Source organism: Mixophyes fleayi, chromosome 4, assembly GCF_038048845.1.
Source record: "Mixophyes fleayi isolate aMixFle1 chromosome 4, aMixFle1.hap1, whole genome shotgun sequence".
Taxonomy (NCBI): Eukaryota; Metazoa; Chordata; class Amphibia; order Anura; family Limnodynastidae; genus Mixophyes; species Mixophyes fleayi.
Genome location: NC_134405.1, coordinates 218,563,905 through 218,590,307, shown reverse-complemented (window position 1 = coordinate 218,590,307; position 26,403 = coordinate 218,563,905). Strand labels below are relative to the sequence as shown.

The window sequence follows — 26,403 nt, the reverse complement described above, 5'->3', positions numbered from 1 at the left end:
ATATGTTAACTTACTTGTCTTTAGTGAAATCACTGGGCTTAAATTAAACTGTGACCCTTTCTCATCCTTCATGCACCAAATAAAATGATACTCGTGTCCAGGGCTCAGCTTTTGAATGGACTTGTGCATAGAATTTGGTGTCACTTTATCGAAACGCTCATCTGTGCTATTGGAATAATAATTAATGAAAAGAAAATACCCTGTCTGAGACCAGTCAGGAATATGGCTCCACCTAAATATTGCTTCACTTTCTGTAACATCTTCCAGAAAATATGTAAAGTTGTCAGGAACAGCGTGTACTGCAAAAGTAAAAGGACACAAGTAACTGAAAATAGAATATCAAGACCGGATAGAAAAGGAATTAACCAGTGTGCGCTCTACAGAAGATGAATAATAGTTGTTATTATAAAACTATTTAATGTATTCCTCCCTATGATTTTGTTTTTCAGGGGCAGTAGGACTAGAAGCTGAGACGTTAAGGCAATCAGCACTATCTAAGGCAAGTATAGCAATGGTAACCAGATGTTGCTGTCCTTTAACCTGTAGCTCATGCAGTCTTAATACTTTAGTCATAGCATTTGGTAGATGGTGTTAATTCTTTATAGTGTTGGAGTAAAGCAGATATTGTTAGAATGCCCACATATTTTACTATAAATCAATTACACGCTTCCTAGATGACTAGGAGCTTATTGAGATTTATTGAATACAATTATTATGTAAGCAGCATTCCCAAAGGACACTGTTCTTGCAAGATGACACAATATGTCAACTAAAAGCTTTGTAGCATTACTTGCTAGGAGACACGCTAATATAATTCTCATATAAATTATCACAGGATAACTCAGCATGTATAGATGACAATAGATAATTAACTTTCCATTCATGGAATAAGTGTTAAAAACAGATGCTGAGTAATAGTCCCAACAGAAATGAATTCATGACATGAATATATTTACTGTGAGTGATCTTTCCAAGTGTTTGCATGCCTCTGCTCCCTTATTTAGCGCCTCTCTGGTTTTAATTTATCTCTACATTGGCACTGTTAAAATAAGTGTGGCCTCACTTTATTTCTTCAGATTTCCTCTATTTTTATATTTGTTGTGCCCACCCACTTATCCTCTCCTGAAATTTTCCTTTCAGTATTGTGCTTCTGTTTCTTTAGTTGGCCAGTTTGACCATTTTATCTTTCAATGACTGTAATTATTTCTTTTAGCTCAGTTTCACTCTTCTAATGTACTCTAAGCAGTCATTTATGCTATCACAGAACCCCTTCATGTCACAGATCAGTCTTTCCCCTACTTTACCAGCAAATCCCAGAGAGAAAAGCACAAGAGACTATGTGGCTTATTTATCAAGAGTTAAACCATGAGGAAACTGCTTGGTATTTTTATGTATGTCAGCAACGTGACAAAAGCCTAACACAGAAGATATCAGAGATATCTCGTGCATTAGACAAAGTACCGCGGCCCCCATTATACTTATTGGGGACTGTGGTCTGGTCAAAATTATCAAGCTCTGAAAAGCTTAGCTTTTTGGAGCTTGCTGCCTATGGCTAACGCCATCTGAAGATGGGGTTAGCCATTCAATCCTATGGGAAGATCACCACAGGAGAGGGATCTTCGGATCCCTCTCTGGCAGCCTTCCTTAACGGAATCCTAGGGTTCCGTTAATTAATGCAGAGAAGCATTAATTAACGGAATCCTAGGATTCGCATGCACAATAAAGACTCCAGAAATGTCATTATTACAGAGTCATCATCAGGACAGCCTCCTGTCGGATGCGCCGTCCTGACAAGAGTTTAATAGTAAATTGCTCCATTAAGTCATCTGTCATCACTGCGATGAAAGACTTAACGTGGCAAAATTGCAAATCATGTTAAATAGTCTCCTATAGATGGCAACAGATTCCATAGTATGATCTAAACAGCACAGTCACTCTGAGGAACAGTGTGACAGGTATGACCACCTGTATTCCATTATCTGCAAGCTGTGAAAACTATGGATCAATAGTTGTACATGAATAGTGAAGACCCTACTTCCTGTACAATGCTGCTGTCTTACACCATATAACTTTAAGTAAAGCTACAATAACTAATTTGGGAACTTGTAGTGTAGTTTAAAAGTGACATTTGATACCTGCCCCTGAAACGAAACTTCTTAGCACTGTAAACTTCTGATTTACATGGCACTTAACATAGGGTACTGTTATACAATACTTGTGTTGGTTACTGCATTTCATGTACTAGTTGTTTTGCATTGGTGTACATACGTAATCTATATGTTATGCTACATGTGTTGGAGTAAGATCTAGTGACCTGGTGACCTGCGAGTTTCATGCAGCCCTCCTGTGCATCTCTCTTATTCTCCACATGCACCACAGTGGCCTAGTGGTTAGCACGTCTGCCTCACAGTGCTGGGGTCATGAGTTCAATTCCCGACCATAGCTTTATCTGTGTGGAGTTTGTATGTTCTCCCCGTGTTTGCGTCGGTTTCCTCCCACACTCCAAAAATATACTAGTAGGTTAATTGGCTGCTATCAAAAAAAAAAAAAATTGACCCTAGTCCCTCTCTCTTTCTGTCTGTCTATGTGAGTGGGTGTCTATATTAGGGGATTTAGACTGTAAGCTCCAATGGGGCAGGGACTGATGTGAATGAGTTCTCTGTACAGCGCTGCGGAATTATTGGCGCTATATAAATAAATGATGATCATGATGTGTGTTGTTTAAAATGAACATAAAAATATTTTTTTATGATATATTTTATTCATATTTATTCTCTCTCTATACCTGCTGTATGAGGGAGCTCATGTACACTATTATTTGCAGGACGATCAAAGGTCTGTAGTAGTGTTCCCGCTTGGCAATAGTCTCATATTACTTGGCATGACGGTGAAAGCCAATCAACACTTACATAACTCCAAGTGACTTGAGACATGAAGTATCACTAGGGCCACACTTTACCCTGCTAACACAAGTGGCTGGGTGAGAATAGGTAACTACTGACTGCTACATTACTGGGAATACCTGTTATTGTTGTACATAGTATTGGGTAGTAGTACAGCTTGGCATGTCACTGGGCATTGCTGAATATAAGTGGGCACTAATACTACTGTTAGCAATGGTGGAACTATTGCTTTTGCAGGGGGCACAATGGTGAGGAGGGCCCTGTAGCCGCCATACCCCCACTACCTGCACTCAGAGCCGGATTTACACCTCATGGGGCCCTAGGCAAGATATCGGTCTGGGCCCCCCCTTCACACACATGGTGGCCCCTTACACACACAGTGGCCCCTCACACACACAGTGGCCCCTCACACACATAATACACACACACAGTGGCCCCTCACACACACATAATACATGCACACAGTGGCCCCTCACCAGGGCTGGATTAAGGGAATGGAGGCCCCTGGGCTAAGGGGGCCTCCATTCCCCCGTGAGGGCCCCCCGTGATCCGAGCCACCCCTCCCCCCCCCCCCGGTGATCCGAGCCGTGTAAGGGGCACTGTTCCAATCCTGGCTATTGGCATATTACAGGGTATTACTATTATTACTATTATCGGTAGCTCGGCAATAGGTATTAATGTTAATGCTGATATCTTATTACGCATTGCAGGAAACATATTCATTGACATTAGTGTTACTGCTGGCATGTTACTGGACAGAGCTGCAGAGTACATATTACTGGGCAATTATACTACTACTGCCATACTATTGGACATTTCTTCTTCTAGTGTTTTAATAACAGGCTTATTGTGATGGATATAATACTACACTGTAGTACTGTATTTATGGGCTTCCCTGCTACAGCTGTTACAATGCTCAATGTAGATGCTAATTGTTCACAAGTTCACTAGTGAAGATACTTAGTTGTGATGGCTCAAAGTAACAGTATGTCATATTGCATCCTAGTGTAGATAGATCTCCAAATAATTGCAGGTAAAATATTTCTAAAATATATTCTTGCTTTATATGATGCTACATGTGAGATCCCCAAAATGTAGTATAGACAGATCACAGGCACACAGAGTATAGGATATAATTATTTTAAAAATAAATGGATTCCTACTTCAATTAAAACAAAAAATTGCCATTGATCTCATTAGATAAAATAAGGAAATTTAATAAAACATATTTATAGTTTTTATCATTGCTAGAAACTATATACTACATATACTGCATGCTATTTAGTACCAGCCATCAACGTAAAGAATAGAACTGCTGCTTTCATATTCCCAACTCAACTTTTTAATTAGTAAAAATAAAGAATTATGCAGAGGTTACTCACACTCATATTCACAGAGGTATGGTAAATCCATGTGGCAAAAAAACGCTGTGTAAAAGTAATTTGGACCTGTTGCGTTTTGTTGCAAAACATAGCAGTCCGTTTCATTTTTAGGTAAATTTGACAACAGTGGCAATTCGTGTAAATTGTAGGAAGATCCATCTGTCCACAATAATTCCCCTTCAACCTGCAAAGATCAAACAAACAATAAAACACACATTGTAAATTATTTTAATCACAACATGATCATACTGAAAAGTAAATGTACATTTTTGGGGTTGCCAAAATTGGTAAAATCCAGGTTTATAAGAGAACGTCACCTTTTTTTTCTTTTAAAGGTTGATTGATTCACTGTTATTATTATTTGTTCTGCTGCTTTAGGGTACATTTATATATTTTTAACCATATCATAGAGGATCCGCTAATTGTTACCACATTCATAGAGGTTTTGAAAAAGTGGAGATTTTGCCTATAGCTACCAATCACATTCTAGCTGTCATTTATTTAGTACATTCTTCAAAATGACGGCGAGAATCTGATTGGTTGCTATAGGCAACATCTCCACTTTTCAAACCCGCAGTTTAGTAAATATACCCCTAGAAATGTCTGGTCCACTTTCCTCTCTAGAACAAAGTTAGGGTTCATCCATACCCATGTTGTATTATGTCTGTATAGCTTACTATGCTCAAGAGCATTCTTCATAGAACAGACAGAGCCTGAACAGAAGATTTTACTACATTCATGTGGATCATTAACCTTACACATACTGCTATGCAAACAAATGTGTAACATAACCTGCCGCAAAGAGATCCAAAATAGAAGTACTGTATTTGAATTGAAATGGTATACACTTCTATTACCGTGTATTCCTTATGTAAAGCAGGCGAGTTGTACTGACTAGGAAGTCTGAACTTGGCAACATGAATAAAAGAAGAGTGATTCTCTGGTCATTTATTCTAACATGGAGACTTATATTCGGAATGTCACAATCTTCTTAGCCCTACTATTAGTCTTCGTATGTATTGCAATTCATTTACAGCTAAAGTTACACCAGGAAAATCAGCCAAATATAAAAAGATCTAAAAAAAATAAATTTACTTTCAGACTTATTAATTTCACCAACCATCTGATCAGAGAGCCCACTCCACAGCAAGATTAATTCATTCTGCATTCGCAGGACAGATGATATAAACAAATGTTCATCTTTTGTGTGGACATTTACAAGATGTGCCCCTGTGTGCAGTGACTGACAGATGTGCTCAGCAGTATTCCAAGGCCTGCTATCCAAACTCAGTTTATAGCAACTGTTTTTATATGCAAGCCATCCCTTAGAACAGTGCCCTGTAATATACATAATGTTATTGTTATCAGGACTGTATGAGTACATGGTAAGGGCAATTATTTTCATATGAACTTCTAAGAAGAAATAAACAATTAAACAGCAATAAAACATGAGACCATTTTCATTTTAGTGATTGCACTTGTGATTCAGTCAGATCTCATTGTCACTAGCAATCATAATTCTTGATAAGGGGGGGCAACCTACCTTGTGTAAGTGTTCCTAATATAATCAGTTAAAAGCACCGAAAAACCTCTTTGCTTATTTGGGTTTATTGAAGGGGAATCCATAAGACCCATTTATTTATTTTCTCTCTCCACCACTAACACATGTCCCCAAGATGTTGTGTTAGTGTTGTGTGTGAGAATATTATTAGATATGAATACAATTGACGGGAGTGTCTTGCAACAGGGGTAAAAACAATGGTACTCTGGGGCTCTCTGTAAGCAGATCTAATAACACAATTATAAAGCTAAATAAAGCCAACCAACAGCAGTATTATTATGAAGTGTTTTTTATTATAGTAATATTATCATATTGGATTATTAGAATTGTATCTCTTAACATTCTCATTAGACAAAGGATAGATAAAATAGGACTAGTAAGCCATTCATTTTAAAACAAAACAAACATCAGTAACATCTCCCTCACTTATCCTCTAGGGAGCATTGCTATACACAGCTCACGTTTACATGCATCCATGTTTTGTGTTTGGGGTTCATGCTAAACATTTATGTCTGGCATTAGGTGTGTGCAATTTGTTCTGTGCCCTGGTGTTACAACCAGCAGCGTCATATAGTGTAAACAAAGTAGAATTACGGGAAGTCGGCATTTACACTGCCTGAAATGTGCAGCCAGAAGGAGCAGATATACGCTGGGCACATAAGTTGTCTGTGTAGCATTACCCTACTTGTGTATATGGGTCTAATCATTAGACCCATATACACATTAGACTCTAATGTAATTACTGAAAAAGAAAACAATGGGGGAAAATAGCTAATCAAATGGATGTTCAGTGGAGGTTCACGTGTATGGCAAATGATAGGTATGTGCTACATTTTTTTTTAGCAAGTAAGAAATGAAAATGTCATACCTGTTTTAACTGGAATATCAATTGTCTGAGACACATTTATAAGGCCCAGATAATGTTGCTTTAAAATAAACTCAAAGTTGTAAAGACTTCCAGGTGTCAAACCGTTCCATTCATAAAAATCTTCTTGCATCAACATATGTTCAGTAATGTTGTTCAACAAAACAGAAACAGAAAAGTCACCATTGACCTTGCTCCAGTTGAAAGATACTGAAGTACTTGTTACAACAATCAGCAGATCAGATACATTTATTCTGTCTATGTGGGGAAAAAATGTACATCAGTTAGTTTAGAATTTAGCGTACTATAAATAAACAGTTTATGCATACTAACCAGATCATTTGCCTCTGCAAAACGGCAAATAATGATTGGCTTAAGACACTAAATACAAGCAAAAAAAACCAAAATGTATTTTCTAATACCTGACCGTAAAAATAAACAGATATACCATATTCTACTCAGCAGATAGCAAATTATTGATCACTTGCTGACTCATTGGCACTCTCCTTGGGTAACTCAGATTAGGAAACAACTTAAAAGTACACTATCATGAAAAATTACATTTGAAAGGCTAATGATCCCTCAGTATCTTCAGCAGAGACCTCCAGACACTTTCTATCCCAGTGCTGCTTACCCAGACTCCTGCTGGCCGAACTTGATTAATCAGAGGTGAAATTTACAGTTCAGGAAATCTCTGGTGTCATCAAAAACCTGAAATCGTACAAGGCACCGGGCCCTTATGGTTACGTATTATAAGACATGTAAGGAAACGGTGTGCTACTGGACTGAGAATTTGTATTCATCACCCATTTCTCACAGTTTAATGTACTTTTTAATCCTTGGCCCAGTCTAAGTATATACACCAGATCATCGGTGTATTATTCAAACTTGCCAACTCTCCCGGAATGTCCGGGAGACTCCCGCATTTTGCGAGGTCTCACGGACTCCCGGGAGAGTGTGGCAAATCCTGAATCTGCCCACTTCCTAGTGAAACAGGCAGAATTAGATCCAAAACGCCACGATTCACCAGGAATCGCTGTGTTTGGCCCCGCTCCTGCTGTAAAATGTCATTACGTCACGGGGGCGAGTCGAAACTGCTGCGATTTTGGAGCCCCGCCCCCTCATCACGTCTACACCTCCCCCTTTCATGTTATTAGGTACATTTTGCCCTTGCTATTACCTGCAATATTGTATGTAGTATAAATATAAAGAATATTGCCATTCTTTCTACTGTGTGAAAATAACAGGACAGCAGCAATCATTGTGCTTGTGTTAGCTAATGTAATTACCATTTGTCTCAAATGTCCATTGATATGAGGTGCAGCTTAAATTTAGTTTGTAATCAGAACAATGTCTTTGTTAACTAGCTGGCAGTCCATGTTAATTAGCTAGGTCAACAGGTAATCTGAGAGGTAATGAGGTTAGAACTTCTAAATGATATGCAATGTGCCTCCACAGTAATATATTGGCTGAAATAACATTGGGAAATGTATCTATATGTATAAATAAAAAATGTTATTGTATCAAAATGCATCACAGATTCAGATGGTGTAACACTGCTGATACAATATGTCAAAAATCTTGTTGTTTCATGTAAGCGTGCAGTGTCATTCCCTGATGTTATATTGTAACCCCATCAGGGCCGGACTGGAAGTAAAAATCAGCCCTGGCATTTAAAGCACACAGGCCCACCTGCTGCGGGCTCCATGCACTATATTGTTGCACACTGATGCTGGCGCAGTGCGCATTGCTGGTGCAGTACAACATGATGTAGTATGAGTGTGTGTGGGGGGGGGGGAGAATTATTTCTCCTAATGACCCTCAACATTACATTGTTAGCATCCCATTTACACCAATAAATACCATGACAATACATTATTAGTGCCCAAATTACAGCAATAAATAACCCACCACACACACTCATATTACATCAATCACCCCCACATTACAGCAACCGGCATCACCGCCCACATTACAGCAACCGGCATCACCCCCACATTACAGCAGCCAGCATCACCCCCCACATTACAGCAACCAGCATCACCCCCACATTACAGCGTCCAGCATCACCCCCCACATTACAGCAACCAGCATCACCCCCACATTACAGCAACCAGCATCACCCCCCACATTACAGCATCCAGCATCACCCCCCACATTACAGCATCCAGCATCACCCCCCACATTACAGCAACCAGCATCACCCCCCACATTACAGCAACCGGCATCACCCCCCCACATTACAGCAACCAGCATCACCCCCACATTACAGCAACCAGCATCACCACCCACATTACAGCAACCAGCATCACCCCCCACATTACAGCATCCAGCATCACCCCCACATTACAGCAACCAGCATCACCACCCACATTACAGCAACCAGCATCACCCCCCACATTACAGCAACCAGCATCACCCCCCACATTACAGCAACCGTCATCACCTCCCACATTACAGCAACCAGCATCACCCCCACATTACAGCAACCAGCATCAACCCCACATTACAGCAACCAGCATCACCCCCACATTACAGCAACCAGCATCACCCCCACATTACAGCAACCGGCATCACCCCCCACATTACAGCAACCGGCATCACCCCCCACATTACAGCAACCAGCATCACCCCCACATTACAGCAACCAGCATCACCCCCACATTATAGCAACCGGCATCACCCCCACATTACAGCAACCAGCATCACCCCCACATTATAGCAACCGGCATCACCCCCCACATTACAGCAACCAGCATCACCCCCCACATTACAGCAACCAGCATCACCCCCAACATTACAGCATCCGGCATCACCCCCCACATTACAGCATCTGGCATCACCCCCCACATTACAGCATCCAGCATCACCCCCACATTACAGTATCCAGCATCACCCCCACATTACAGCAACCAGCATCACCCCCACATTACAGCAACCAGCATCACCCCCACATTACAGCAACCAGCATCACCCCCCACATTACAGCAACCAGCATCACCCCCCACATTACAGCAACCAGCATCACCCCTCACATTACAGCAACCAGCATCACCACCCACATTACAGCAACCAGCATCACCCCCCACATTACAGCAACCAGCATCACCCCCAACATTACAGCATCCGGCATCACCCCCCACATTACAGCATCCGGCATCACCCCCCACATTACAGCATCTGGCATCACCCCCCACATTACAGCATCCAGCATCACCCCCACATTACAGTATCCAGCATCACCCCCACATTACAGCAACCAGCATCACCCCCACATTACAGCAACCAGCATCACCCCCACATTACAGCAACCAGCATCACCCCCCACATTACAGCAACCAGCATCACCCCCCACATTACAGCAACCAGCATCACCCCTCACATTACAGCAACCAGCATCACCCCCCACATTACAGCATCCGGCATCACCCCCACATTACAGCAACCGGCATCACCCCCACATTACAGCAACCAGCATCACCCCCACATTACAGCAACCGGCATCACCCCCCACATTACAGCAACCGGCATCACCCCCCACATTACAGCAACCAGCATCACCCCCACATTACAGCAACCAGCATCACCCCCACATTACAGCAACCGGCATCACCCCCCACATTACAGCAACCGGCATCACCCCCCACATTACAGCAACCAGCATCACCCCCACATTACAGCAACCAGCATCACCCCCACATTATAGCAACCGGCATCACCCCCACATTACAGCAACCGGCATCACCCCCCACATTACAGCAACCGGCATCACCCCCACATTACAGCAACCGGCATCACCCCCACATTATAGCAACCGGCATCACCCCCACATTACAGCAACCGGCATCACCCCCCACATTACAGCAACCGGCATCACCCCCACATTACAGCAACCGGCATCACCCCCCACATTACAGCAACCGGCATCACCCCCCACATTACAGCAACCAGCATCACCCCCCACAATACAGCAACCGGCATCACCCCCCACATTACAGCAACCGGCATCACCCCCACATTACAGCAACCAGCATCACCCCCCACATTACAGCAACCGGCATCACCCCCCACAATACAGCAACCGGCATCACCCCCCACATTACAGCAACCAGCATCACCCACACATTACAGCAACCAGCATCACCCCCACATTACAGCAATACCCTCTCCTACTTATTAACAATACTAAGCCCCAAACACACTACAGCATTGCCGCCACCACGCCACCCCATACTACAGCAATACCACCAATTATACAGGTGACACTGTAGGAAACCATTGTTTTGCTTTTTTCAAATCTCCCACAAAATAGCAACAACAGAGTACTTACACACATATAGGTAACAGGTACCCTTTTCCCTCAATTAAATAGTAATGGCAGAATTTTCATGAATCATTGCACATGAAATAAAACTCTAACATATATCTAAAAAAAACATAACTATTGAATGATCATTTGAACCCACACGGCTGCATTAAAAGTATTTCCATCTACAGCAAAATGTCAGAGAAAATAAAATATTTTTTTTACTAACTTTTTCTAGTAACTGGATATGCATCTTTTATATTCATTTTAAATAACACAGTATATAAATTAAGGGCGATATTGGAGGTGGGTGAGAGATAATTGGTTGTGATCCATCAGTTTGATGGAAAACAGATAGGAAATATTTAGATTATTTACCTGGAGACATCTACCCCCTTAACTCACAGGCAGGGCTGACAAGAGGAATTTTGGGCCACGATACAGCAACTTCTTTGGGCTCCCATCATATTCAACAATGAAAGACTTGCCTTTGGCAAAAGTTCATATTATGCCACACCGTAGTGCGCCCAGTTCATATTATGCCACATCGTAGTGCCCCAAGGCCATATTATGCCACAATAGTTTCCCCAAATAACATTATGCCATAGTAGTGCCCCCAAATCATTAGTAGTGCCCAGACAAAAACTCATTCTCAAATAAAAATTGGTACAGCATTTCAGATACTGAGAGTGTGAATCCTAGGAGCAGCGTAATACACCATTTACAATGCAAACAAAAAGATATATTGACACAATCACAGATAAAATTTATGACAAGCAATGTTTTTTCCTCCTAATTAAAAATCTCTGTACAGATAGATATGCAAGAAATATTCCAGCGCAATAATGAACAATACATAGTGTTTTAAACGTCATTGGATACACAGTAGTGCCCCCAGTTCATGAAAGGATGGTTAAAAACACATTGCCACGAGAAAATATATGAACTTACCTGATTATGGTATTCTGAGTTCTGTTCTCCTACTGGGCGCGCTGGGCAAGGAGGGATCCGCAGCTGCCAACTCACACAGGCAGTCGGGAGCAGGAACAGAGGGCAGTGGTCGAAGCGGAAATTTAGAAGTGGGGGTATGGAAAATATAAGTGAATGGAGTATGAAGGCTTGATTTTTTATTTATTTTTAACACTTGTCCTCTCTGTGCATTTCCATTCTTAACTACTAGTGTTGTTTTTTGATAGTTGCATCCCTGACATTCACATTCTTAAGATGTCTCTCCCTTTACACTTTCTTTTACCTATGCCCCTGCACCATCTTCTCCTTTGTCCCTCTCACTTAACCCCCTGCACCACCTTCTCCCCTGGCTCTCAAACCCCTCTCCCAGCAACCCCTACCACCCTGGCTCTCTCACCCCCTCTCCCAGCAGCCCCTACCCCCTGGCTCTCTCACCCCCTCTCCCAGCACCCCCTTCCCCTTTGGCTCTCTCACCCCCTCTCCCAGCAGCCCCTTCTCCTTTGGCACTCCCAGCAGCCCCTACCCCCATGGGTCTCTCACCCTTTCTCCCAGCAGCCCCTACCACCCTCGCTTTTTCCCCCCCTGTCCCAGCAGTCCCTACCACCCTGACTCTCTCCCCCCCCTCTCCCAGCAGCCCCTACCACCCTTTCTCTCTCACCCCCCTCCCAGCAGCCCCTACCAACCTGGGTCTCTCACCCCCTTTCCCAGCAGCCACTACCCCCCTGGGTCTCTCACCCCCTCTCCCAGCAGCCCCTACCCCCCCTGGATCTCTCAGCCCCTCTCCCAGAAGCCCCTACCCCCCCCTGGATCTCTCAGCCCATCTCCCAGCAGCCCCTACCCCACTGGATCTCTCAGCCCATCTCCCAGCAGCCCCTACCCCCCTGGATCTCTCAGCCCATCTCCCAGCAGCCCCTACCCCCCCTGGATCTCTCAGCCCATCTCCCAGCAGCCCCTACCCCCTGGATCTCTCAGCCCATCTTCCAGCAGCCCCTACCCCCCCTGGATCTCTCAGCCCATCTCCCAGCAGCCCCTACCGCCCCAGGATCTCTCAGCCCATCTCCCAGCAGCCCCTACCCCCCTGGATCTCTCAGCCCATCTCCCAGCAGCCCCTACCCCCCCTGGATCTCTCAGCCCATCTCCCAGCAGCCCCTACCCCCCCTGGATCTCTCAGCCCATCTCCCAGCAGCCCCTACCCCCCCTGGATCTCTCAGCCCATCTCCCAGCAGCCCCTACCCCCCCTGAATCTCTCAGCCCATCTCCCAGCAGCCCCTACCCCCCTGGATCTTTCAGCCCATCTCCCAGCAGCCCCTACCCCCCCTGGATCTCTCAGCCCATCTCCTTTGTCCCTCTCACTTAACCCCCTGCACCACCTACTCCCCTGGCTCTCTCACCCCTCTCCCAGCACCCCCTACCACCCTGGCTCTCTCACCCCCTCTCCCAGCAGCCCCTACCCCCTGGCTCTCTCACCCCTCTCCCAGCACCCCCTTCCCCTTTGGCTCTCACACCCCCTCTCCCATCAGCCCCTACCCCCTGGCTCTCTCAACCCTCTCCCAGCACCCCCTTCCCCTTTGCCTCTCCCAGCAGCCCCTACCCTCCTGGGTCTCTCACCCTTTCTCCCAGCAGCCCCTACCACCCTGGCTCTTTCACCCCCTCTCCCAGCAGTCCCTACCACCCTGGCTCTCTCACCCCCTATCCCAGCAGCCCCTACCACCCTTTCTCTCTCACCCCCCTCCCAGCAGCCCCTACCACCCTGGGTCTCTCACCCCCTTTCCCAGCAGCCCCTACCCCCCCTGGATTGCTCAGCCCCTCTCCCAGCAGCCCCTACCCCCCCTGGATCTCTCAGCCCATCTCCCAGCAGCCCCTACCCCCCTGGATCTCTCAGCCCATCTCCCAGCAGCCCCTACCCCCCCTGGATCTCTCAGCCCATCTCCCAGCAGCCCCTACCCCCCTGGATCTCTCAGCCCATCTCCCAGCAGCCCCTACCCCCCCTGGATCTCTCAGCCCATCTCCCAGCAGCCCCTACCCCCCCTGGATCTCTCAGCCCATCTCCCAGCAGCCCCTACCCCCCCTGGATCTCTCAGCCCATCTTCCAGCAGCCCCTACCCCCCCTGGATCTCTCAGCCCATCTCCCAGCAGCCCCTACCCCCCAGGTTCTCTCAGCCCATCTCCCAGCAGCCCCTACCCCCCTGGATCTCTCAGCCCATCTCCCAGCAGCCCCTACCCCCCCTTGGATCTTTCAGCCCATCTCCTAGCAGCCCCTACCCCCCCTGGATCTCTCAGCCCATCTCCCAGCAGCCCCTACCCCCCCTGGATCTCTCAGCCCATCTCCCAGCAGCCCCTACCCCCCCTGGATCTCTCAGCCCATCTCCTAGCAGCCCCTACCCCCCTGGATCTTTCAGCCCATCTCCCAGCTGCCCCTACCCCCCTGGATCTCTCAGCCCATCTCCTTTGTCCCTCTCACTTAACCCCCTGCACCACCTACTCCCCTGGCTCTCTCACCCCTCTCCCAGCACCCCCTACCACCCTGGCTCTCTCACCCCCTCTCCCAGCAGCCCCTACCCCCTCGCTCTCTCACCCCCTCTCCCAGCACCCCCTTCCCCTTTGGCTCTCTCACCCCCTCTCCCATCAGCCCCTACCCCCTGGCTCTCTCACCCCCTCTCCCAGCACCCCCTTCCCCTTTGGCTCTCCCAGCAGCCCCTACCCTCCTGGGTCTCTCACCCTTTCTCCCAGCAGCCCCTACCACCCTGGCTCTTTCACCCCCTCTCCCAGCAGTCCCTACCACCCTGGCTCTCTCACCCCCTCTCCCAGCAGCCCCTACCACCCTTTCTCTCTCACCCCCTCCCAGCAGCCCCTACCACCCTGGGTCTCTCACCCCCTTTCCCATCAGCCCCTACCCCCCTGGGTCTCTCACCCCCTCTCCCAGCAGCCCCTACCCCCCCTGGATCGCTCAGCCCCTCTCCCAGCAGCCCCTACCCCCCCTGGATCTCTCAGCCCATCTCCCAGCAGCCCGTACCCCCCTGGATCTCTCAGCCCATCTCCCAGCAGCCCCTACCCCCCCTGGATCTCTCAGCCCATCTCCCAGCAGCCCCTACCCCCCTGGATCTCTCAGCCCATCTCCCAGCAGCCCCTACCCCCCCTGGATCTCTCAGCCCATCTCCCAGCAGCCCCTACCCCCCTGTATCTCTCAGCCCATCTCCCAGCAGCCCCTACCCCCCCTGGATCTCTCAGCCCATCTTCCAGCAGCCCCTACCCCCCCTGGATCTCTCAGCCCATCTCCCAGCAGCCCCTACCCCCCCCAGGATCTCTCAGCCCATCTCCCAGCAGCCCCTACCCCCTGGATCTCTCAGCCCATCTCCCAGCAGCCCCTACCCCCCCTGGATCTTTCAGCCCATCTCCCAGCAGCCCCTACCCCCCCTGGATCTCTCAGCCCATCTCCCAGCAGCCCCTACCCCCCCTGGATCTCTCAGCCCATCTCCCAGCAGCCCCTACCCCCCCTGGATCTCTTAGCCCATCTCCTAGCAGCCCCTACCCCCCTGGATCTTTCAGCCCATCTCCCAGCAGCCCCTACCCCCCCTGGATCTCTCAGCCCATCTCCTTTGTCCCTCTCACTTAACCCCCTGCACCACCTACTCCCCTGGCTCTCTCACCCCTCTCCCAGCACCCCCTACCACCCTGGCTCTCTCACCCCCTCTCCCAGCAGCCCCTACCCCCTGGCTCTCTCACCCCCTCTCCCAGCACCCCCTTCCCCTTTGGCTCACTCACCCCCTCTCCTATCAGCCCCTACCCCCTGGCTCTCTCACCCCCTCTCCCAGCACCCCCTTCCCCTTTGGCTCTACCAGCAGCCCCTACCCTCCTGGGTCTCTCACCCTTTCTCCCAGCAGCCCCTACCACCCTGGCTCTTTCACCCCCTCTCCCAGCAGTCCCTACCACCCTGGCTCTCTCACCCTCTCTCCCAGCAGCCCCTACCACCCTTTCTCTCTCACCCCCCTCCCAGCAGCCCCTACCACCCTGGGTCTCTCACCCCCTTTCCCAGCAGTCCCTACCACCCTGGCTCTCTCACCCCCTCTCCCAGAAGCCCCTACCACCCTTTCTCTCTCACCCCCTTTCCCATCAGCCCCTACCCCCCTGGGTCTCTCACCCCCTCTCCCAGCAGCCCCTACCCCCCCTGGATCGCTCAGCCCCTCTCCCAGCAGCCCCTACCCCCCCTGGATCTCTCAGCCCATCTCCCAGCAGCCCCTACCCCCCTGGATCTCTCAGCCCATCTCCCAGCAGCCCCTACCCCCCCTGGATCTCTCAGCCCATCTCCCAGCAGCCCCTACCCCCCCATGATCTCTCAGCCCATCTTCCAGCAGCCCCTACCCCCCCCCTGGATCTCTCAGCCCATCTCCCAGCAGCCCCTACCCCCCCCAGGATTTCTCAGCCCATCTCCCAGCAGCCCCTATCCCCCTGGATCTCTCAACCCATCTCCCAGCAGCCCCTACCCCCCCTGGATCTCTCAGCCCATCTCCCAGCAGCCCCTAGCCCCCCTGGGCCAGGCATCGTGGTGCCGCTGGAGGAAACCCTACCGGGACAGGGTCTGTGTGAGCCAGTATCCCAAGCTGAGCGACACAGTAACTGTTTTGCTAATCGGTAGTGGGAATATTGCAGGTGGATAAGACACTGAAAGAGACTTAGATTATTACGTTGGAGTGCTGACTGCAAGAGGCTGCTGGAGGATACATGCTACCATTTACCCTGTAACTTGTGAACATCTTGTGGTGTTGTGCTATCATAATAAAGGCTTATTTTGTATATATTCTGGTCTACCCGAGTGAGTTGTATTCCACAGAGGGTAACTGCCATCTCAGCTAAGGGTGGTATCCTCACAAGACATATTGTAAGATTCGTTCACCTTATCTTGTTGACTTGTTTAACAGCGTGTTAAAGGGAGGCTCCTTCTCCAAGGAAGCCCTTGAGTCCCATATAATTGTCATTCTGAAGGAGGGCAAAAATCCATCGGATTGTGCCCATTAAAGGCCCATTTTGCTTTTGTACACAAACGCCAAGACCTATGCAAAAGCTCTTGCTGATCGCCTTAATGCTGTGTTGCTGTTAGGAACCCCTGCAGCCAGTACAACAAAACCCGGAGGCTGCTCCGAAAGTCTGGTGTCACTGTTGCCTCTAGTGGTTGGGACAAACTTTGCTGCAGACAAACGGAGGGTCGTGAGATGTGTACCGGCTGCGGAGAACCCAGGAATAGAGAGCTATGGCAGACAGCGTATCCAGAGAACAAGCCGAGGTGAGGGGTCACTTGCAGAGAGAATAGTCAGAAACACGCCAAAGGGTCAGGGTCACGAGCAGGTCAGCAGAATCCGAGGTACAGGCCAAAAGATCAGGGACACAGGCAAGAAATCAAAATCCAATAAGCAGGTAAAAAGGTCACAACAGCTATCCAACAGAAACTGAGAGCAGGTCAGCACTAGTGCACAACACAGACGCTCTAACCGGCAGGGAGGCTAAGCCCTCCCTGCCTTCTATACTGACATGGGCCAATCAGGGCTTAGCCCTGAAATGATTGACAGAGTGGGGCTAATAGACGAGACTTGATCAATTAGCCCGCAGGCTAGAACATTTAGCGCATGCGCCCGGCTGCATCACTTGCCGGGGCGCACTGCTTCATACACTCAGCGTCCTGCCGTTGCCTTGACAACGGTCGGGCCCGAGTAACAGGAAATGACATCCCGGTCGTCATGGAGACGGCTCGTCGGGGAAGGAAGTGAGTCGCGGCGGTGCCCATAGCCGCCACGGCTCCTGACAGTTGCCCCACCTGATCCACAAGGACAGATCCACACGTGGGTTTCATACTGGGCCGTCAAGCATGTGATAACACCAGAATAACAGCCTCATTCACTGTATCAACTCTACTAAGTCCCAACTATAGTGCTTTCTCTGGATGCAGTTAGCTGGACCTTCATGCTGGAAACTCTTTGGAAATTTGGGTTCAATGGCACCTTTCAGGCTTTATATTCTTACCCTTCTGCTAAAGTTTTGGCAAATGGGGGGCTCTCTTCCCCAATACCGATCACTAATGGCACTCATCAGGGGTGTCCTCTTTCCCCCCTGATTTTTGCCTGATCAAGCCCCTGGCGGTCAAAATTCGCTCCTCTCTGGATATCAGAGGTGTCACAGTTGATATAAAATTTAGCTTATTTGCAGATGACATCCTCCTTACATTAACTTCCCCCCAAACTCATTACGGAACATGTTTGCCATCCTTACTGCTTATGAATCTCTATTAGGTTATAAGATAACCCTTTCCAACACTGACTCCCTCACTCACCCCTAGTCCTGGGTCTCCTTAAAAGTAATTTTAGCTTCTCATGGTGATTCTCTAATCTAGGATACCTATGAGTCATTATTACTTCCCAATATGATTCATTATATGCAGAAAACTTCCCCACCATGATCAAAGCAAACAAGATAGAGCTGCTCAGGTGGCAAATACGAATTATCTCCTGGTTGGGTAGGATAATCGCCCTTAAAATTAATATCCTGCCCCGCCTGCTTTATACCTTCCAAACTCTCTCGGTGCAGGTGCCCAGGTCCATCCTAATTCAACTACACAGCTGTTTTTTTCAGTTTGTATGGAGCATAAACCCCCATGCACTAGTTTTTCCACTCTGTGAAGGGCGATGGTTAGCGGTGGGAAGGACTTTCCAGACATCCATTTGTACTACACTGGTACTCACCTGACCCAGGCGGTGGCATGGTTTACAAAAAGCCAGGGCCCTAGATGTATTGATTTGGAGTCCTCCTGCTGCCACACACTTGGGTTCAGCATTGGGAATATCAATGGGCAATAGGTCTCACCCAGTTGCTCTTTTCACCTGTCAGATATGGTACTATGGCAGGATTCATTTTAAGACCACCTCCACTAATTCCCCTATAACTTCTCTCTTTCGCCTAAGGGCAATGCCTTTCTTGATTCAAGGTATGGCAGGAGAAGGGTATCAGGATGGTGAGGGAAGTTTTGTATTTCACTGCCGTTTCTGCAAGAGAAATTTGAGTTATCTACCATTACCAACACTATGTTGATTCCCTCCCCAAGTCGATGTAACAAGACCCCTCACTCCACTGGAGTCTTTAGGTGTGAACTCACTGTTGCAAAGGGGAATGATTTCCATTTTATATGAACTTCTCACCTCCTCCAAGCAACCTGACAGCCCTATCCACGAACTCCAGTGGGAGGCTGACCATGGCAATCTGCCAGATGAGTATATATGGGCAATAATTAGAGAAAGGGTCTCTAAGACTTCCAGGTCATCCCTTGTTAAGAAAAATGCCTACAAAATCTATTACTACTGGTACCTGGTTCCTACCCTGTTGAAGAAAATCTATGGATCCACTTCGGAATAGTGTTGAAGGGGCTGTGGGGTACAGGGGTCCTTCCTCCACATCTGGAAGTCTTTCTCAGGAATAGCCTCTTTTTGGGATGATGTGGTCACTTTGATCAGTGATGTTACCACCATCCATGTCTCAAAATGCCCATGGTCCTTTCTCCTTGGCTCTCCTATTGAGGTTCTGGACAAGTAATTGGAGAAACTCTCTGTTCAGATTCTCAACGTGGCCAGATATCTGGTCGCGAAACATTGGAAAAATCCGGACCCTCCCTTTAGACAGCAAGTTCTTAACAAAATCCGGTATTTAGCTTCCATGGAGAAAATTTCTTCAATAGGAAAACCCATAAATTCTTCCAAATTTGGTGAAATTGGTTAATTTACAATGGTCCCACTGCCCATAACCCCCACCTGACCACACTATTTCGGCCCTCTTTCTATGATCAGTGCTGTCTAGGCTGATAGCTGCTTAATGCCCTTCGATCACTGGGGTCCCGGGCTCAGTCTCAACTCTCCTCTCCCCCAACTTCTTTCCAATTTTACCCCCTCTTTCGCTACCATATACATTGCCACAATTCCTTGAAACTCTCTAAGGTTTTCATTGGTTTATTGTTCCGTAATTCTTCCACCTGTTTATACTTTTTAAACGCCCCAATTGAGCCTGCTCTTTCTATCCCAGTTTACAATTCATGTTGTACTTTGTTTTTGCCCTCTTGGGACATAGATAAAGTAACTATTTAAACATAATAAATATATTAAATCTGTGTATTATTGAGCTGAATAATAAACATGAGACAACTCCATATGTTCTATTTTACTGCTTTGCTAAGAGGGAGTGTTAGCTAAACAAGCTAACAGTAACAACCAGGTTTGCAGATTTGCTTTGCAGAAATTCACAATTAGGATTGGCTGACCAGAGGGCAAAGCCAGTGATGTCACAGTAACTAAGATTTTTGATCCATTCAGATCCCATTAGGACATGTGCTAAATATGTTGGAGGACAGTGGATTTGTCCTTTGAAATCAGGGACAGTTGATAGATATAGATAGTGGAGGGTAGAGGTAATATTTTCCTTTTCAAAAAAGCTGTAGTGGAATTTCAGATTGATGTAAATCTGTTTTACCTCCATGGTTCAAATGTGAAAATGTGGGCTTAGTGGTGCTTTAAGTATAATGTAGTGGCCTATAATAAATATTAAAAAAAAACAAAAACAAACAAACATCAAGTAAATACTTTTCTGACTCTACATTTGTACATCTTGCACTACAGCTAGGTCTCACATTATGTTTAGCTCACACAACCTACTGTAGGGTTAGCATAACAAAATACAGTAATCAGTAATAATGCTGCTACCTGCTGTTTACAATACAGTGAAAAAAACAGAGGGCCTAGTAGGCTTGAGGGTGGTAATTGCAGCGTATGTGCCCACCAGCCTCTAAACAGTGGCAACATAGAGAGACAGAGGTGTTTAGAACATTTACTGTTTTCAATTACCACCCACCCATCCCCACTGGACAGTTGTTCTAAGAAAAGAAGATTTTTGTACTTACGTTAAATCTCTTTCTCCGATTCCATCTGGGGGACACTGCTACCATGGGTTGTATGAGGGCGCATGGAGTTGTCACTTAAATAGTTAACAACTAAGTTTGCTGCTGACTCTTCTCCTCTGCAATCCCACAGACCTCAGTAATACTAAAGTCCAAAGAAAAGGGCTCAACAACACAACTAACTGTAGAACAACAAAAGAGAGGCAACGTAGTGTCCCCCAGATGTTATCGGAGAAAGAGATTTAACGTAAGTACAAAAATCTTCTTTTCTCCTTCATCCACTCTGGGGGACACTGCTACCATGGGGACCTTCTAAAATAGCCCCTAAGGGAGGGAATTCTCTTGTCTACTAGCCTGCAAAATACTGCGTCCGAAACTGTCGTTCGCAGACGCAAAAATGTTGAACTGGCAAAACCTCTTAAAGGTATGAACTGAGGACCAGGTTGCCACCCTACACTGCTGCTCTGGCAAGCAGCCCAGGAAGCCCCTACCGCACAGGTAGATTTCTACACATAAGCAAGCTTAATCATAGATCTGATCCAACGAGCAATGGTCTGCTTGGTGGACGGCCAACCTCTCCTATGAAATTCTTAAAGAACAAAAAGAGAGTAGGTCCTGCAACCAGCAGAAGTCCTGTCCACATAAACCCGTAAAGCCCGGACCACGTCCAGACTAACAGAGGAACAAGGCCCAGAAGGAGCAATCCTTTCTCTAAAGGCCGGAACCACTATGTCATAATTTAAAAAAAAACAGGAACCACCCTAGGCAAGACAGTAGGTACAGTCTTATCAACCATCCTATTCTCATGGAACACCAGATAAAGACCCCTACGGGACAAGGCTCCAAGCTCCGACACACGTTGGTAGATGCAATGGCCAGCAAAAACACCACCTTCCACGTCAAGAAACGCAGATCAGCCGACTCCAGGGGTTCGAATGGAGGCCGCTGAAGAACCTCAATAATGAAGTTCAAATCCCCCAGGGCCAACGGAGGAACGTTGGGAACTGAACATGAATAACCCCTTGAAGGAAAGTACAAACGTCAGGGAGGAAAGCTAACTGGCGCTGAAAGAAAATAGAAAGCGCAGAGACCTGAACCTTCAAAGAACTCAGTCTTAGTCCCATCTCTAACCCATCCTGAAGAAAGACCAGAAAACTGCTAATCTGAAAAAGGTAGGGTTCTGACACTTCTTCCCTACAGTATATAGATCCTCCACACCTTGTGATAGATCTTAGCTGATACCGGCTTCCAAGCCTTTATGAGGGTCTCCACTACCCTGAAAGAGAACCTCCTCGACCGTCAGAGGTTGGCTTCAACAGCCACACCATTAAAGCCAGCCGAGGCAAGTGCGGATGGTGTAAATGGTTCTTGACTGAAAAGATGGGGCCTGAGTGGAAAAGCCCAGCCTGACCCTTCCACTAGAAGTAAGATGTTGGCGAATCAGACACAACCAAGCCAATTCGGTGCCACCAGAATGATCGGAAAACTTTCCAACAGTACTCGTCTTAGGACCCGAGGAATCATCAGAATTTGTGGAAAGTGATATCCTAAACAGGAGTCCAACCTCATGGACATTACCTCCACAGCCAGAGAAACTCTGGTTCTTGCGCAGAATCTTGGAACTTAGTGATCCAGATCTGGCAGGCCCATTTCCAAACTAACTCCTGAAACACCTGAGGATGCAGTTCCCATTCTCCCAGAAGGATTGCATCCCTGCTGAGATAATTCATTCTAGTTATTCACTCCGGGAATAAACACTGCCAAAATTGCTGGAACAAATTTCTCCACCCACAAGAAGACCTGTTCCGCTACCTGCATAACTTCTGCACTTCTTGTTCCTCCTTGACAATTTACATATGCCACTGCAGTGACATTGAAGGATTGGAGGTGGACTGGTTTTCCTTGAAGGAGAGACTGAGCTCCCTGGAGGGCTAACAGCATGGCTCTTAGCTCAAGAATATCTATGGGCTGAAGCGCCTCCCTGCCTTTCCAAAGACCTTGGAGACGAATCTGGAGAACAACAGCTCAACAGCCCTTCAGACTGGCATCTGTGGTCAGAAGAATCCAAGACCACAGGACAAAAGATCGGCCCATCATCAGAAGCTCTTGAACTAGCCACCATTTCAGAGGTTGACAAGTCTCCCTGGAGAGTCTGATTCGTTGGGTCACCAGATGAAAAAGGGGGACACGACCAATGTCTTAGTAGATTCCACCGGTACGTGCGAGGGTGGAAACAACTGTATGGGAAGGTTTTGGAACATAGATACCATCAACCTTAGAATCCCCATGCCCAAGCGCATGGAAGGACCAGGGTGACTCAGGATTAACCGTACAGAGAGTTGTAGGGATCTGTAGAGAAGGTTCTGGAAAAAGATCTTCTGAAAAGTGGTGTCCATTATTAATCCTAGAAACCTCATCCTTTGTGAGGGCATCAACTGGGATCTGGAATAATTGATTATCCAACCGTGTTGCTCCAGAATTCGAATAGACAGGGTCAGATGCTAATAGAGAAAAGGACCTGATAAGTCTTTGAGGAGAAAATAGTCCAAATGCAGAATAATGTTCTCTCCCAAGGCACGTAAACGTTCTGCCATTACCACCATAATCTTTGTGAAAACTCTCTGGGCTGTGAAAAGTCAAAGGGGAAAGCCCTGAATTGATAATAGGAGCTTCCTACTGTAAAGGACTGATTCCATCCGAAACTTTTCTACTCGTAGATGTTGGTTTAGCCCCTTGAGGTTTAGAAATGTTCGAAATGAACCATCCTGTTTGGGCACCAAGAACAGGTTTGAATAAAGTCCCCGGTGTTTCTGCCACTCTGGACATGATCCCCAAGTTCCAAATATCTTAGGTGCACGACCGCCTCAGCAGTCGCGAGTAGAGGAATGTCCCGTCATATGGATTAGTATTTTTTTTTATTTTTTTTTAAGATCTTGGGATTCGGACATCTTCTAGAGTAAGCATCTCTACCCGTTTGCAACTGTCCTTGAATTACAAGGAGACTACCTCTATTGGCAGGCTGAACTTAATAGCACGTGTTCACAACAAAGGATTTCCAAAAAGACCCAAAACACGTAGTTAGTGATTTAGGGGCATTCACCGGCAGTAAAGTACATTTACCTGCGGTTGCTTGGCTACTCATACTACCCAACACACTCCTGTGTCAATATATATATATATATATATATTAGGGATGTGCACCGGCGACTTTTGAGGTCTCGTGTTTTGTGTTTTGGATCTGGATTTTCTCGATGTTTTGGGTTCGGATTTGTTTTGCAAAACACCTGCCGAAACGTTTTGGTTCGGATTTAAGGTTTTGGATTCGTAAAAATCAAGTTTTTGGGCTTATTTTCACTCCTACGCTATTATTAACCTCAATAACATTCAATAACAATAATTTCCACTAATTTAAAGGCTATTCTGAACACCTAACACCTCACAATAATTTTTTTTTTTTAGTACAAAACGTTGCAACGAGGTATCTTTCTGGACTGCGTAGAGGAGTGTTCCCCACAATACAATTAAAAACCCATCAACTGGTCTGAATTACACCCAAAAATAGTATCTGGACTGCGTAGAGGACTGGCCACTGGCCACCACAATATAATATATAGAAAACCTTCAACAGGTCTGCATTACACCCAAAAATAGTATCTGGACTGCATAGAGGACTGGCCACTGGCCACCACAATATTATATATAGAAAACCTTCAACAGGTCAGAATTACACCCAAAAATAGTATCTGGACTGCGTAGAGTAGTGGGCACTAAGCACCACAATAAAAAATATATAGAAAACCTTCAACAGGTCTGAATTACACCCAAAAATAGTATTTGGACTGTGTAGAGGACTGGCCACTGGCCACCACAATATAATATATAGAAAACCTTCAACAGGTCTGCATTACACCCAAAAATAGTATCTGGACTGCATAGAGGACTGGCCACTGGCCACCACAATATAATATATAGAAAACCTTCAACAGGTCAGAATTACACCCAAAAATAGTATCTGGACTGCGTAGAGTAGTGGGCACTGGGCACCACAATAAAAAATATATAGAAAACCTTCAACAGGTCTGCATTACACCCAAAAATAGTATCTGGACTGCATAGAGGACTGGCCACTGGCCACCACAATATAATATATAGAAAACCTTCAACAGGTCAGAATTGCACCCAAAAATAGTATCTGGACTGCGTAGAGTAGTGGGCACTGGGCACCACAATAAAAAATATATAGAAAACCTTCAACAGGTCTGAATTACACCCAAAAATAGTATCTGGACTGCGTAGAGGACTGGCCACTGGCCACCACAATATAATATATAGAAAACCTTCAACAGGTCTGCATTACACCCAAAAATAGTATCTGGACTGCGTAGAGTAGTGGGCACTGGGCACCACAATAAAATATATAAAAAACCTTCAACAGGTCTGCATTACACTGCACATACGGCTGCTCCTCCATCCTCTCCATCATATACATGTTGGAGTTTCAGCGTGTGAAAACCTCTTGTTTTTGATAATGTCAGTGCATTTTGAATATTTTTCAATTTGCCCCACACCACTGAATGTACTTTATCTATGATACGCATCTATCTATCTTGACTGCGTAGTGTGGTGGCCCCGGTACACAATTTTGTACCGAGGCCACAATATAATTAAAAAACCCTCCACGGGTCAGAATTCCACCAAAAAAGGGTATGGACTGCGTAGTGTGGTGTGCCCGGAACACAATTTTTTACAGCGCCAACAATATAATTAAAAAATTGGGCATCAACTGTCACCGTTGTTTAATATCTGATACACCTAAATATGGACTGCACAGTGGAGTGGCCCCGGTAGTAAATTTGGTGCCGGGACCACAATACCTCCTCCAACTTCCAAGTGTAGTGTTTATAAAGACAGACAGCGTCGAAGTGTTATTAGTTGACTTTCTTAACCCTAAAATTGTCCCTGTTGCAAATATTCATGCAATGGACAGTTACTTTTTCATTGAAAGACTCAAGCTTTCAAGTGTAGTGTTTATAAAATATAAACAACAATACAGTAGTTTTAGAGCACGTCAATACCTCTTGTTTTAAATTATGACAGGGCATTTTACTTTTGGTTTAATTTCTTGAATTTGTTTAAATTTGGTTTTACTTTTTGAACATGGCAAACGACTGTTGATTGGTCATATAATGCAAAAAAAAAAGTTCCAAGATGGAATTGTCCTTGGGCCCTCACACCCACCCTTATGTTGTTGAAATAGGACATGCACACTTTAACAAACCAATCATTTCAGCGACAGGGCCTACCAAACAACTTTGGCTGAAATGATTGGTTTGTTTGGGCCCCCACACCAAAAAAGCTATTCATCTCTCCCTGTACAGACTAAACAGGCTCTACTGAGGCAAGATGTCGTCCTCATCCTCAACCTCTGATTCCTCTCCCCCTACAGTGTGTACTTCCTCCTCATCACACATTATCAATTCGTCCCCGCTGGACT

At 46.4% G+C, this 26,403-nt stretch overlaps 1 protein-coding gene across 3 annotated transcripts in view; it reads right to left on the bottom strand.

The window, feature by feature from the left end:
* The window catches only part of PTPRQ (protein tyrosine phosphatase receptor type Q), a 357,175-nt gene that overhangs the window by 313,433 nt on the left and 17,339 nt on the right, over positions 1-26,403 (bottom strand). For all 3 annotated transcript variants that reach the window (XM_075209348.1, XM_075209349.1, XM_075209350.1), the window contains exons 5-8: positions 6,715-6,969; positions 5,406-5,623; positions 4,286-4,469; positions 15-299 (exon numbers count right to left, since the gene is read on the bottom strand). In XM_075209348.1, coding sequence (XP_075065449.1) covers positions 15-299; positions 4,286-4,469; positions 5,406-5,623; positions 6,715-6,969 — 942 coding nt within the window. The remainder of the gene's footprint in view (positions 1-14; positions 300-4,285; positions 4,470-5,405; positions 5,624-6,714; positions 6,970-26,403) is intronic.